Raw genomic sequence first — 16932 nt, 5'->3', positions numbered from 1 at the left:
GGTGCATTTAATAACTTCAATGATGAACTAATCAAACATTTTTCAGATTTTTAACACTTCACTTTTATAACAAAAGGAACTGTGATTTTATTCACAAATAAGGACACAAACTAATCTCCTGTTAAACATCAATATAAAATAATACTTGTACAAAAAGAAGTCATAATTCACAACTAACAGTACAAATGAATAGTGTTCTCCATCTAAGCACAGAGTATAACAGTATAATGTGTGTGTTTAACACCTGTACAGTCAACATGAACCTTTCCAACTCGTTTTACTTCTGAAAAGTGTGTAAATGTTTGGCGGACAGCCTGATTTTAATGCATGAATCGGTCGGATGATGTTAAGTGTCTGTTTGGATCCTCCAGAACATCTCATTGGTAATGCTGCTTTATCTAAATACTGCTTGTGCTGGGAAATGCTTCGTGCAGCAGTTATTTAAGTGTAAATGCATCAGGAAGTATTTACAGAAAGCAAACGGCGGGAAATGCTGTTTGCACCAAGTGTAAATATAAGTAATGTACTATTTGGGTCAGAGGTAAAATATTGAAGCAGTCGAGGGGAGAGTTTGTGAAAAGGCTTTTGCCATTTTTATTTATTTATTTATTTTTATGCACTCAGTCAAGGGTTAAAGATGAGATCATGAGATCATAAGATGAGATTATTTAGGAGACTATTCACGATTAAATATTTTTTTACAGGATTTAATATCTATAAATGACTATTTCTGTATTTTGTTATTGATTGCTTTTATTTTTTTATATTTATGCTTTTGAATTGCATTATGGGATCTTGATCTTTCACCGTTTAACCTTAAAGTAAAAAAAAAGTTATTTTATTAACGTTTATAATAGTTTAAAGTGATATATTGTCTGAGTTGGTCTTGTATATTACGCTACAAACACCTTGTAATAAACTGGCAGAACATTATCTGTTATTTTACAGACATAATTCTCGATATATTATTTCAAAGCCCTCAAATGTCAATAAAAGTCACTTTGTTAAACTGTAGAGTTGAATTTTCAACATTAAAAGTTGACAAAGCAGAGATGAACATCCCATATTGCAATTCACAACCGTAAATAAACACTTGTGAATCACCAAATACAGAAGCTGTTCATTAGTAGTAGATATCTAGAAATCATGTTAAATGCAGCATAAATGCCACCTTTAATATTTCAAATAAGTTGTCTGAAAATACAAATAAACGTCACATCGACTGAAGATAGAAGATTATTTCACCCATATTTAGTATTTGTAAATGAAACAACAATCATTAGTCCTGCAAAATTGTAATTATTATTATTATTATTATATGTATTTTTTTCTAAATATTTCCCATGTATACAGCAAAAGAAAGTCCAAAGCACTCGAAAAATGTGGAAAAAATATTAAAAAGTCATTATTGACATGGTCATTTCTTAAAACTGCCCCTACGTGTATATCGGCAAACACTTCCCATCATCAGGATAACAGTGATCAGGAGCGTCTGGAGTTTCTATTGAACACTACGGTCTCATGACTCATTACAATGTCTGAACAATACTAAAATATTAGATTGAACACAAGGTCAACTCAGCAATCATTCATACAGCATTGAGAGAGGGAAAAAAAGGATGAGTGTTATACAACATGTTGAGTTGACCTTGTGTTCAATCTGTTATTTTAGTATTGTTTAGATATTCTGAGTCATGAGAGTGTAGTGTTCAAAAGAAACTTCAGACGCACCTGATGAAGGCAAGTGTTTGCCGAAATGCGAAGGTGCAGTTTTAAGGAATAGTCATGTCAATAAAGGATTTAAAATATTTTTCCATATTTTTCGAGAGCCTTGGACTTTCTTTTGCTGTTTATTCTGATTAATCACGTACCCAAAGAGTTCAGATTCATTAATTAGGCTACCCCTGAGCACTTTTTGTTTGATTATTATTTTATTTTTTATCATTATTTTATTTTTTGATTTCCCATGTATATATTTTGATGCAGCGGTGGCGCAATTGGTAGTGCTGTTGCCTCACAGCAAGAAGGTCACTGGTTCGAGCCTCGGCTGGGCCAGTTGGCATTTCTGTGTTGAGTTTGCTCCGGTTTCCCCCACAGACATGCGGTACAGGTGAATTGGGTAAGCTAAATTGTGCGTTGTGTATGAGTGTGTATGGATGTTTCCCAGTGATGGGTTGCAGCTGGAAGGGTAAAACAAACGCTGTGTAAAACATGCTGGATAAGTTGGCGGTTCATTCCGCTGTGGCGACCCCAGATTAATAAAGGGACTAAACCAAAAAGAAAATGAATAAATGAATGAATATTTTGATGTATTACAGAGAGATTTTTTTTCCAACACGTTTTTGTAGCCAATAATTAATTATTTTACATTTTTTATCTTTACCATGATTAGTTCATGATATTTTACTAGTTATTTTCCAAGATACTAATATTCAGGTTAACATGCAATTTAAAGGCTTAACTTTAGTTTAATTAGACAAGTCAATGGACAAGTAGGTTTGTTCTGTAGACAATCGATTAAAAAAATTAAGTAGGTTATTAATATTGACATTTTACATAAAAATAAAATAAACATATATTTATATTCATATTATATTTCATTTGTTCATTCATTTTCCTTCGGCTTAGTCCCTTTTATTCATAAGGAGTCGCCACAGCGGAACAAACCCCCAAATTATCCAGCATATGTTTTACACAGCGGATGCCCTTCCAGTTGCAACCCAGTGCTGGAAAACACCCATACCCTCTCACATTCACACACACACACCAATGCACTACGGCCAATTAAGTTCATCCAGTTCACCTATAGCGCATGTGTTTTGGACTGGGGGGGAAACCGGAGCACCCGGAGGAAACCCACACCAACACGGGGAGAACATGCAAACTCCACACAGAAATGCCAACTGCTGTGAGGTGACAGTGCTAACCACTGAGCCACCATGTTGCCTATATTATATTTGTATATCTTCCATATATATAGTCTTGGCTAAAGATGAGACTTTCAGAAGATCTTCAAATATATTTTGTCATACATCTTAAATGACTAAAACATTTGCCTTGTGGTTTGACAGATATTGACTATTAAAGAGTATTTTGGTGCTGCCAAAAATACTCAAAATATATATATTTTGGTATATTTTTGACATTTCAGCTGTGACATTTATAATAGTCATTTATTTTTTGTCTCAGTATTTTTAATTAAGGAGGAAATGTTCTAATGTGGTAGCTTAGTTTTTAATACTGTGGCCTCACAGCAAGTAGGTCGCTGGTGTGAGCCCCGGCTGGGCCAGTTGGCATTTCTGTGTGGAGTTTGCATGTTCTCCTTGTGTTGGTGTGGGTTTCCTCCGGGTGCTCCAGTTTCCCCCACAAGTCCAAACGCATTCGCTATAGGGGAATTGAATAAACTAAATTGGCCGTAGTGCATGAGTGAGTGTGTGAATGCGAGCGTTTATGGGTGTTTTCCAGTACTGGGTTGCAGCTGGAAGGGCATCTGCTGTGTAAAACGTTTGCTGGATAAGTTGGCGGTTCATTCCGCTGTGGCAACCCCTGATAAATGAAGGAACGAAGATGAATGAATGTTCTAGTGGTCTAGAATAGCGTGTAATCAATTCAGTGCTTCAAAATCCCTTTGCGTCTTTGACCCATAAATAAGCACCACTAATATTGAACATATCATCATTGAATTATTCTACCTATTCAGAAATGTTTTATAAAAGGCTGCGCTGTTTATCAGCAATAAAGCAAAGCCGAGGATTCTCAATCTGTTTTTCTGCCCTAAGTGTGCATTCAGAAAGTAAAGGTGGTGAATGTGGAGTGGATGTTGACTGTAATGACAGCAGGTTTTGAGGATCAGTTAAACGGCATGCTGGAAGGTTAGTTTTCTTCTTGTGAATCCTCTATTATTGCTGTAGTGTCTGGGCAGGACACGCGTGCATTAACATCTTCACTGCTCCTAAATGGAGTTGTCTGATTCTCCCGCCAGCTTCCTCTCGATCATTTCTCTCAGACCCGTCTGGAAGTGTAGATTCGCCCCCACGATGATGTAGCCCTGTTGAATCACAGATAGAGAACAGCTATTAAGGCAAAAAACTGAATGATACATTACCATACACTCACTGGCCAGTTTATTAGGTACACCTTACTAGTACCGGGTTGGAGCCACTTTTTCTTTCGGAACTGCCGTAATCCTCGTGGCATAGATTCAACAAGGTACTGGAAATATTCCTCAGAGATTTTGCTCCATATTGACATGATAGCATCACACAGTTGCTGCAGATTTGATAGCTGCACATCCATGATGTGAAGCTCCCATTCCACCACATCTCAAAGGTGGTCAATTGGATTTAGATCTGGTGACTGTGGAGGCCATTTGAGTACAGTGAACTCATTGTCATGTTCAAGAAATCAGTCTGAGATGATTCGCGCTTTATGACATGGCGCGTTATCCTGCTGGAAGAAGCCATCAGAAGATGGGTGCACTGTGGTCATAAAGGGATGGACATGGTCAGCAACAATACTCTGGTAGGCCGTGGTGTTGACACGATGCTCAAATGGTACTAATGGGCCCAACGTGTGCCAAGAAAATATCCCCCACACCATTACACCAGCAGCCTGAACCATTGATACAAGGCAGGATGGATCCATGCTTTCATGTTGTTAACACCAAATTGTGACCCGACCATCTGAATTACACAGCAGAAATAGAGACTCATCAGACCAGGCAACGTTTCTCCAATCTTCTATTGTCCAATTTTTGGTGAGCCTGTGTAAATTATAGCCTCAGTTTCCTGTTCTTAGCTGACAGGAGTGGCACCTGGTGTGGTCTTCTGCTGCTGTAGCCCATCCGCCTCAAGGTTGGTGTGATCAGAGATGCTCTTCTGCAGACCTCGGTTGTAACGAGTGCTTATTTGAGTTACTGTTGCCTTTCTATCAGCTGTAACCAGTCTGGCCATTCTCCTCTGACCTCTGGCATCAACAAGACATTTGCACCAACAGAACATCCGCTCACTGGACATTTCATCTTTTTCTGACCATTCTCTGTAAACCCTAGAGATGGTTGTGCGTGAAAATCCCAGTAGAGCATCAGTTTCTGAAATACTCAGACCAGCCCGTCTGACACCAACAACCACGCCACGTTCAAAGTCACTTAAATCACCTTTCTTCCCCATTCTGATGCTCGTTTTCAACAGCAGCAGATTGTCTTGACCATGTGTGCATTGAGTTGCCGCCATGTGATTGGCTGATTAGAATTTTGCGTTAACAAGCAGTAGGACAGGTGTACCTAATAAAGTGGCCAGTGAGTGTATTTCTGCAGTTCATTGATTACATTAAGAATTGTATTACAGGTTCAATGTAAGTTATTTGTAGAGCTCTTTTCACAGTGTCAAAGCAGCTGTGTTTTTTACATTACAATTGAGAAATTCTGGTAAATGTATAACTACGCTGTAAGAATATCTGTTAATTAAGAGTTTCCATATTTTGTGTTTATTTACGGTTGTGAATTGCATTATGGGATGTTGATCTCCGCTCTGTCGACTTTTGATGCTGAAAATTCAACTCTACAGTTTAACAAAGCGACTTTTATTGACATTTTTAGTCGTTTGATATAATATAACGTATAAGAAATAAGTCTGTAAAATAACAAATGTACTGGCAATTTATTACAAGGTTTTGCAGCATAATATACAACACCAACCCAGACAATATATCACTTTAAACACTTATTAAAAATGAAAATAAAAGTCGATTTTTCTAACTTTTCAAGGTTAAAATTTGTTGGAAAAAAGACCAAGGTCACAAAATGCAATTCAAAAGCAAAAATAAACAGGGAAAAATAAAAACATGAATCACAAAATACAGAAAACTGCTCATTTATGGACATTTACAGTAATATGCATATAGATTATATAGTGTACTTTTTTTAAAGAAGTGATATCTGATTTATTTATATTTATTTATTAGTACAAATTAGACCTTTAATTGCACTTCTATATTTGCATGTATGTGCACTAAAAAACTTAAACTAAAGATGTCAAGAGTTTGAGCAGCCTACTTACATTGTGATACTCCACAACCTCTTCGATGAAGTCTATTCCATCTGGTAAAGGGATCTGCACGCCTCGCTTAGTGTAATCTTACAGAAAAACATATAAATATCCTGTTTAGGTACAATACTTTTAAAGTCAATACGTACATGACATATGCGCATCAAATCAGCATGCTGGAATGAAAACTGCAGTAATAATGCTGGAAATGCAGCTTGGCATCACACAGATAAATCACACATTAAATATACATTTCAATTGAAGAGTCACTTTTATTTTGATTATGAAGTTTAATAATATTTCTGTCTTTAACTGTATATAATTGAGCAAGGAAAAATGAACCGTGTAGAATTAGAACAATTAGTGTGCTTGTATTAACTAGATGTAATAAATTAGTGTTGAATTTAGCGCTGTCAAAAGATTAGTTGCGATATACGTGTATTTTTTTTATTTAAATATAAGTTTTAATTTTGGATACATAATAAAAGCTGGCATAATGGTGGGGCATTGGGTAGTATGATCGCCTCACAGCAAGAAGGTCGCTGGTTCAAGCCTTGGCTGGGTCAGTTGGCATTTCTGTGTGGAGTTTGCATGTTCTTCCTGCGTTCGCGTGGGTTTCCTCCTGGAGCTCCGGTTTCCCCCCACAGTCCAAAGACATGTGGTATAGGTGAATTGGGAAGGCTAAATTGTCCGTAGTGTATGAGTGTGAGTGAGTCTGTATGTTTTCCAGAGATGGGTTGCGGCTGGAAGGGCATCCGCTGCGTAAAACATGTGTTGGATAACTTGGCGATTCATTCCGCTGTGGCGACCCCGGGTTAATAAAGGGACTAAGCCCAAAAGAAAATGAAGGAATAATTGAGCAAATAAATGCAGTCCTGTTGTACATAAGAGACTTCTTTAAAAAACAATTAAACCACACACATTTTTAAATAGTATTATATGTCAAAATTACTACAGGGTTGATTTACATGTTTTACAGTCAAATATACATATATTATTATTTATTATTATTATTTAAAAAAAAGACATTGTTATTAATTATACATTATTTGTATTTTTTTGTACTAAAATTCATTATTCTATTAATCTAGCATTATTCTAGTAATCTAGTAAAGTGTCATGGTGGCGCAGTGGGTAGTGATGGTTTGAGCCCTAGCTGAGTCAGTTGGCGTTTCTGTGTGGAGTTTGCATGTTCTCCCCTTGTTGGTGTGGGTTTCCTCCGGGTGCTCCGGTTTCCCCCACAGTCCAAACACATGCGATATAGGGGAACTGAATAAACTAAACTGGCCGTAGTGTATGAGTGTGAATGCAAGTGTATGGGTGTTTCCCAGTGTTGGGTTGCGATGGGAGGGCATCCGCTGTGTCAGAATTATTAGCCCCCCTGTTTATTTTTTTCCCCCAATTTCTGTTTAACAGAAAGAAGATTTTTTTTCAACACATTTCTAATCATAATAGTTTTAATAACTCATCTCTAATAACTGATTTATTTTATCTTTTCCATGATGACAGTAAATAATATTTGACAAGATATTTTTCAAGACACTTCTATACAGCTTAAAGTGACATTTTAAAGGCTTAACTAGGTTAATTAGGCAGGGTAGGGTAATTGGGCAAGTTATTGTATAACGATGTAGACTGTTCTGTAGACTATTGGGAAAAAAATGGCTTAAAGGGTCTCATAATTTTGACCTTAAAATGGTTCATAAAAAAATTTTAACTGCTTTTTATTCTAGCCGAAGTAAAACAAATAAGACTTTCTCCAGAAGAAAAAATATTATCAGACATACTGTGAAAATTTCCTTGCTCTGTTAAACATCATTTGGGAAATATAAAAAAAATAATAATAATAATTCAAAGGGGGGCTAATAATTCTGACTTCATCTGTATGTTGGATAAGTTGGCGGTTCATTCCACTGTGGCGACCCCTGATTAATAAAGGGACTAAGCTGAAAACGAACGAATGAATGAATTATTAAATGAATACAGCATTTATTTAAAAACTGCATTAAGAAAACTAAATATGCCCGAATGCAAAAGATAAAATATCCACAAGTATAAAAATATAGTTCCTCTGCTATCAATTTAGTGTGTAATATCAAGATTTCTATTAAAATAATTAATATGACGGCAAGTATTAATGAGTGTGTCAAAATACAGCATAACAGTAACAGTTCTCAATATTTTGGTTATGATTGTCCATTAGCAATAATTCATTATTTTCTGAACTGTTGTATTGGCTAAAATAGTTATCACATTTAAACATGCATATAATGCCAATTATTTTTTATTGGTCACAGTGATTACATTTGCATGGACATCAGTAATGGAATTATTTGCCTTAATCTGACTAAGACAATAATATGATTAAGGAGTTGACAACACGAGTTGCTTTTTGAATGTTTCGTTCATGATCCTGTTTTACATCTTATAGAAATATTTATGACAGTGATTTTATTCCATATTATAGCACATAATTCGAATAATGTTCTCTGATGATCTTATAGGGTGTTTGACAGTTATTTAAACAGTTAAAAAAGATAACTTAATCAACAGATGTCATGTTATAGTTGAACACCGTTAAGTGATTCACTGAGAAACTCTGCGCTCACTGCCTGTAACGTTAACTGACATTATGCTAGCTCTCTATTCTCGGTCCGTTCTTATATTTGATTCTGTAAAATGTCCAATTATAAAATGTCCAATATAATTACGGATGTGTGAATTTTATTTACGCACGAAATATTTATGACAGTGATTTTATTCCATATTATAGCACATAATTCGAGTAATGTCATTGCGTCAGCACACTATCCACATTTCCTCCGGAGTTTCATGTAATTTCAGGTGTTTCATTATTAATTTGTCGACTTGAACTGCAGTTTGGCACATTCACTTTCATTCAGGAACATTTCATGCATGCCCCATTGACAAACAAGATATTGTATGCGAGTATGAACTGCTGGAAGAGTGTTGTTTTAATGGAGTTTGATTGATTTCCATGTCTGTACCACACTTCAGTGATGCCACTAAAATCAGGCATACTCCACATGTCTTAATCCCATTTCTGTTTAGTTTGATTATAACTTTATTTGGATTAAATTAATCAAAAATCGCTGTTTACATGGTTAACTCTAATTGTCTTAATCGTAATAAAATCAGATTATTAGTGTCCATGTTAACATACTGATTGAAAGTCACAATATCATGTCAAATTTAAGACAGTAAATCTTTCTCAGAAGTAAAAAATAAGACTTTTTGTGTCCTTACATTTTAAAAATCAAATCTAGTACTTTTAAAATCTTTATAAAGACCCACAGGAAGCCTGTGCTGATATAAAATATGTCCCATCACTTACTGTTAATGAGAGGCACCACAGATATCTGCAGCATGGTCTTCAGGGGACCCTGCAGTGGAATAAGCTGATGGACAAATATTGATTATAGCTCATTCATTATATATCACTGTATAAGAGTGTTTATTGCAACTTCAGATTTCATTTTGCAAGGCAAAACACTGCAGGTAAATAGGGTCAAATGAAAACTAACCCTTATCAATGTTGATCAATTACAATAACTGAAATCATTCTTGTATTATCGTTTTTAAGTGTTATGTTTGCATTGTTTAAATAAATATGTTTTTTTTTATCACTTTGTAATTTAGAAAATGCAGTAAAAAATACATTAACTTTTATTTTTGGGCAAATAAAATGTGTATAATCAGGCTAATGATGTCAAATTGATCCAATTTGATTAAAGTTATTAACATGAATTATTAATTACTAAAATGAAACTTACAGCTAAAGACTCCAGAGCAGACTGATTGGAGAATATTTTAAACCTGAAAACAAATTCTCAGTTTAAAAAAATCACATTTAAAGTCGAGTCTACAAAATAAAGTAATTGTCCAATACTCACCTTCTCAGATCTAAATGGATGGCGAGGCGTTTGCCCTTCATTGACACCTTCGCATTGAATTTACCTTCCTAAAAACAGAATCAGTATAGTGCATTTATATCATCCTCTATTGTAAATCCTATCAGTATTACTGTTTTGTATATTATTCTATATAATGTGTATCTGCGTTTCCATGAGACCATAACTTATTGCAGTATTCAAGATGTATACACGTGTATATACACTCACCGGCCACTTTATTAGGTACACCTGTCCAACTGCTCGTTAACGCAAATTTCTAATCAGCCAATCACATGGCAGCATTTAGGCATGTAGACATGGTCAAGATGATCTGCTGCAGTTCAAACTGAGCATCAGAATGAGGAAGAAAGGTGATCTGATCTACTACTGATCTACTGGGATTTTTTACACTCAACCATCTCTAGAAAATATCCAGTGAGCGGCAGTTCTGTGGGCGCAAATGCCTTGTTGATGTCAGAGGCCAGAGGAGAATGGCCAGACTGGTTCCAGCTGATAGAAAGGCAACAGTAACTCAAATAAGCACTCGTTACAACCGAGGTCTGCAGAAGATCATCTCTGAACACACAACACGTCCAACCTTGAGGCGGATGGGCTACAGCAGCAGAAGACCACACCGGGTGCCGATTGGAGAAACGTTGCCTGGTCTGATGAGTCTCGATTTCTGCAGTGTCATTCAGATGGTCGGGTCAGAATTTGGCATCAACAACATGAAAGCATGGATCCATCCTGCCTTGTATCAATGGTTCATACTGGTGGTGGTGGTGTAATGGTGTGGGGGATATTTTCTTGGCACACTTTAGGCTTATTAGTACCAACTGAGCATCGTGTCAACGCCACAGCCTACCTGAGTATTGTTGCTTACCATGTCCATCCCTTTATGACCACAGCGTGCCCATCTTCTGATTTCCAGCAGGATAACGTGCCATGTCATAAAGCACCAATCATCTCAGACTGGTTAAACATGACAATGAGTTTACTGTACTCAAATGGCCTCCACAGTCACCAGATCTCAATCCAACAGAGCACCTTTGGGATGTGGTGGAACGGGAGATTTGCATCATGGATGTGCAGCCAACAAATCTGCAGCAACTGCGTGATGCTATCATGTCAATATGGAGCAAAATCTCTGAGGAATATTTCCAGTACCTTGTTGAATCTATGCCATAAAGGATTAAGGAAGTTCTGAAGTCAAAAGTGGCTTCAACCCGGTATTCGTAAGGTGTACCTAATAAAGTGGCCGGTGAGTGTATACCCTACATACTTAATTAAAATTATTTTGTTAGCCTGAGGGAACATTGCAGACAGTCTGATTGTAAATGCGAACTAACTCTCTGCCAGCAGGAGGATGGCATTTTTGGATCATGTATTTTTGGCTATGGTTATATTCGTTATTATAGTGGTCCACCATGTTGTTCTCACCATGGTCATGCTGCTGAGCTGGACGGCTGGTTTTCCGGCTGGAAGGACCAACACTTTGACGTTACAGTTGACAGCCACACTTGCACCAGAGGTCTTGATGGTTGATCGAGGAGGAGCGGTGACCTCAAACTCCAGAGACAGGGGCTGGTCCATCAGTGCTGGGTTCTGGGAGGACACAACTGCATATTTTAGGGCTTTTCCACACAACAAGTTAAACATAATAGTTACATAAAGTTAAATCAGGGTCTTTAGCCAGGATAAAGCAGGCCTAGGGATATTGTTTCATGTTTCTTAATATTTAAAGATTCCCTGGAGTACTCTGAACAGTGCCTTTTTGTTGGATATGTGATGTAATTTCAACTTAAAGGGCACATATTTTACTCTATTTTACTTTTATTTTATTTATTTATTTATTTTTTTTCCTCCAGATTTAATACAAGTCTTTTGTGTAATGGTTCTGTAAAGTTTTAGCTCAAAATACCCATCAGATTATTTATCTTAGCTTTGTGTCTATTGGAAATTCGAGCTGTTTTGACTTTGTAGCTGTTTTTGTTGCCTGTGCCTTTAATTCAAATGAGCTGGTTCTCCCCACCCACTATTTCCACGTGCATGTCAGAGCCCAAGAGATCGTTCACTATTGCTGTGATGGATGTAGCTTCTCCTGCTGCGTCTCAAGCATGAGCAGCACTGTGACAGACCAGAATGAAGCAGATCTCCCTTACTGCAGTAAGAACTTTATCAATGATTATTATTTGATGTATTTATTGTGGAGTTAATTCAAGCCTTTCTGCAATAAGTCACACACAATGTTGTTACAAAGTTCGCTCACACACACAAACATATGCGTTTAGCTTAGCACTGTTTTTGCATGGCAAATGTGACGGGAAACACATTAATACCCACTGCTGTATGAATATCTCTTATGTTATTGTACAAAATAAACCTGAATAAGTCCATGAGCCAGGACTGAAGCAGCGTCTTTTAGAATTCTACTGACATGTGGCTGTGGTGACGAATTACCAAGTGATTTTACTGTCTTTATTACAAACATGCACTGTTTAAAAAACATTTTAAACTTGTGATCTTGATCTCATTTGATGATGATTGATGATCACCGAGAGCTGAACAGATATTTTAATCCCAGTTGCTTTGCGCTCATCCTGTCTTGTGGATATGATTAAATGCGTTACTATGGAGACATGTTAATATGCGGCTGTCAATCAATTCGGTGGGTAGGGAAACCACACTCCTACCCACACTCCTACGTCACGTTCCGTTCGGCCTCAAAATGGGAGGGATTTAGATCCTATTTTAATATCAGGAAATAAAAAAAAAGAGACTTATTGTCTTTATATCACTGCATTATGACCGTGGACACGCTATATCTACACACAGTTCTGTCCAAGCAGCTTACTAAAGATGATTTTCATCATAGGTGCCCTTTAAAATAGAGTGGGAAGGAGTAGCTCCTCCCCCTTTTTAAAAACAGCCAATAGCTGTTTGTTTTTTCTCACAGCTCAGCTAGTGAGAGTGGATGAGCTCAAGCGCAACAAATGAAAAGCGGCTTAAAGGGGGCGGGGCATGCCAGATATTAGATAGCATTTGATTGGTCAGAAGATTTGGTGAGAAACTAAAGTATAAGGTGATATGAAAAGCTGAACAAGCTGAACTAAAATGACATACAATTGGCTGTTGGTTACTAAGCATCCGTTTGACAAACTACTTGTTGTAAATTAGCACCAGTAATACATATTAAAATGCCAGTTTAATAAAAAATAGTGCCAATCATGCTTCTACATTACAGCTGTAAAACATTTCTCTATATCCAAGGTAAGAAATAATAATTAAACTGACAACAGCTCCAGGTTAAAATCCGGATGAAGCAGAAGCTGCGACTGTTTTTTTTTTTGTTTGTTTTTTTTATCTCGTCTTGTGACGCAGTTCCTAGAAAAACGCAATATTAAGTGAGTAAACAGTGGGCGTGGCTTGTTTTTTTCTACTGTGAGCTGATTGGATGTAGTAAAGTAGACATTTTGTACAGAAAGATCTGGGAAAAAGTTTGGGGAAAGTTATTTCAGCCTAACAGACTCCTCCCCCTCACCATTTCTGTTTGTTGTCAATGGGGAGGGGCGTGGTTAAGTATATTAGCCCCGCCCACTACCACAGACAGACCTAATCTGAGAATTAAACTGAAAACAAACAGGAAGTGCATTTTCAGATCTCAAATAAAGATTACAAGGGCTTTTATTCGTAATGATATGCACAGATGAATTGTTCACCACAAAACTAACAATGTGAGCTAACTAAATCAATATGGTTAGTTTTGATTTCATGTGTACTTTAAGTTTAGTGGGAAGCTGTTGCTTTATACATCAGGGTTTTGCTCACCAGCATCATGATTGTCCCTAGGTAGGTTGTTCTGAGGAGCACCTCCAAGTCTTTTGGCATCTGAAAATGAACAATAGTGTCTTATTATCTTGTTTTATTATTATGTCATTGAGGATTATTTAGAAAGTGCCTTACCCGTTCGTTTGCGATCTGCAGTTGGAAAAGTCCGCCTTTGAAGTACGAGTAGAGGCCGCTGTCGAAGAAGTACTCGGAGAGAGCCAGATAAATCATACGGTCATACTCTCTCACAACTGGATTCACTGCGTAGTTCACTAGAGTGTCGTTCTCATTTTTAAGATCGTAAAACATGCCCTGTAGAGGTGACGGAGAGAAATATACAACAATAAAATAATTAATTAAAATTTACTTGTACATCCAAAAAAAAGAACATTATATTATATTATATTATATTATATTATATTATATTATATTATTCTATATTATATTATATTATATTATATTATATTATTCTATATTATATTATTCTATATTATATTATTCTATATTATATTATTCTATATTATATTATTCTATATTATATTATATTATATTATATTATTCTATATTATATTATTCTATATTATATTATATTATATTATTCTATATTATATTATATTATATTATTCTATATTATATTATATTATATTATATTATTCTATATTATATTATATTATATTATTCTATATTATATTATTCTATATTATATTATTCTATATTATATTATTCTATATTATATTATATTATATTATATTATATTATATTATATTATATTATATTATATTATTCTATATTATATTATATTATTCTATATTATATTATATTATTCTATATTATATTATATTATTCTATATTATATTATATTATATTATTCTATATTATATTATTCTATATTATTCTATATTATATTATATTATTCTATATTATATTATATTATATTATTTTATATTATATTATATTATATTATTTCTATATTTATATTATATTATATATATATATATTCTATATTATATTATATTATATTATATTATATTATATTATTCTATATTATATTATATTATATTATTCTATATTATATTATATTATATTATATTATATTATATTATTCTATATTATATTATATTATATTATATTATATTATATATTATATTATATCTATATTATATTATATTATTCTATAGTATATTATATTATATTATTCTATATTATATTATATTATATTATATTATATTATATATATTATATATTATATTATATTATATTTATTCTATATATATTAATTCTTCTATATTATATTATTCTATATTATATTATATTATATTATATTATTCTATATTATATTAGTATTATATATTATATTATATTATTCTATATTATATTATATTATTCTATATTATATTATTCTATATTATATTATATTATATTATATTATATTATATTATATTATTCTATATTATATTATTCTATATTATATTATTCTATATTATATTTTATTATATTATTCTATATTATATTATTCTATATTATTCTATATTATATTATATTATTCTATATTATATTATATTATATTATATTATTCTATATTATATTATTCTATATTATATTATATTATATTATTCTATATTATATTATTCTATATTATTCTATATTATATTATATTATATTATATTATTCTATATTATATTATATTATATTATTCTATATTATATTATTCTATATTATTCTATATTATATTATATTATTCTATATTATATTATATTATTCTATATTATATTATATTATATTATATTATTCTATATTATTCTATATTATATTATATTTTATTATTCTATATTATATTATTCTATATTATATTATTTTATATTATATAATATTATTATATATTATATTATATAATTATATATTATATTATTATATTATTCTATATTATATTTTATTGTATTATATTATTATATTTATATATTATATTATATAAATATCTCTGCAAAACAGTTTTGTACAGTTTTGTTTTTATGTGTGCATTACATTTTCAATAAATATATTTATACAACAGTTCTGTCTGGTTCTTGAATCTGATTGGTCGTGTGATATTCTGTCAGTAACAGCACTCGTCCAGCCTCTTCACTCTTCACCTTTGTGTATTACTCCACCCACATACAGCAACAAGCAGACAACATAATGTACTTTTGAGGCTTTTTTTAGTCGAGAATGTATTTGTTTAGATTGCAACTATGCTGTTTATTTATAAGGATAGAGCCTATTTAAAATTTCTGAGAGGCCATTGGCCTGTCATACTGAGCAGAGCAAAGACAGTTGATGTTGTCCATCAACAAGATGGCGACAGAGATCGCATAATAAGCCCTTAGAGGAGGAGTACGCTTTTAGACAGTACGCTAGAGAATCATTCAAACACTAGCTCTAAAGTGACGTTGGTCAATTAGTAACAGTTTCTGCTGTTCTGACGTCAGCTGCAGATGTGAATAAATTGTGGAAGAAAGTAGTTCCTCGTACAAAAGGGTTTTGAGACTCTCTGTGTTTGATTTTCTTTTTTATACACAGGATAATGCCGTCAAACTTTTGTATAAATGCAATATCACACTCGTTGCAGTGCAATATGGCTGTATATGGTCACTGGTGGGACACTATATATATATATATATATATATATATATATATATATATATATATATATATATATATATATATATATATATATATATATATACACCCTTCAAAATCTTTTTTTTTCAAACTACTTATTTAAAATAAGCTGAAACAACACAATTCTTGAGATTTCATTGGGATAACTTACTTTTTATGTTTAATCCACATAAATTTGTGGATAAAAGTTGCATTTGAAGGTTGTAAAACAATTTACATTTTTTTATTTCATGCATTTAACATTTGTGGCTTCAATTGTGGTACACTGCTACCCTGTGGGGGGTTTGTTGTTTCTCTTTCTCTCTCCCTCTGTGCCCAACACTTGCTGGCCAAGGCTGTTCTCACCTGGTTCTCCTGCCCCAGACTAGCCACTGTGCGATTAAAATTGAGATACTTGTTGTAAAGTAAAAAATCCTATTGTTAGTGAACAATATAGTGAAAATTTGACTCTAAATTTCCTTTGTTATTTCTACTTTATATTTTTGGTT

General features: G+C 33.6%; 1 protein-coding gene across 3 annotated transcripts in view; it reads right to left on the bottom strand.

Annotated features, from left to right (window-relative positions):
- Positions 1–1912: 1912 nt before the first annotated feature.
- Positions 1913–16932, bottom strand: part of pltp (phospholipid transfer protein) — a 36170-nt gene continuing 21150 nt past the window's right edge. For all 3 annotated transcript variants that reach the window (XM_056460612.1, XM_056460615.1, XM_056460614.1), the window contains exons 9-16: positions 13922–14098; positions 13787–13846; positions 11399–11563; positions 9959–10026; positions 9839–9881; positions 9400–9463; positions 6057–6133; positions 1913–4048 (exon numbers count right to left, since the gene is read on the bottom strand). In XM_056460612.1, coding sequence (XP_056316587.1) covers positions 3953–4048; positions 6057–6133; positions 9400–9463; positions 9839–9881; positions 9959–10026; positions 11399–11563; positions 13787–13846; positions 13922–14098 — 750 coding nt within the window. In that variant the 3' untranslated portion in view covers positions 1913–3952. The remainder of the gene's footprint in view (positions 4049–6056; positions 6134–9399; positions 9464–9838; positions 9882–9958; positions 10027–11398; positions 11564–13786; positions 13847–13921; positions 14099–16932) is intronic.

Source organism: Danio aesculapii, chromosome 6, assembly GCF_903798145.1.
Source record: "Danio aesculapii chromosome 6, fDanAes4.1, whole genome shotgun sequence".
Classification (NCBI taxonomy): Eukaryota; Metazoa; Chordata; class Actinopteri; order Cypriniformes; family Danionidae; genus Danio; species Danio aesculapii.
Note: the sequence above shows the minus strand (reverse complement) of the source record. Positions and strands in the feature narration are given on the sequence as shown.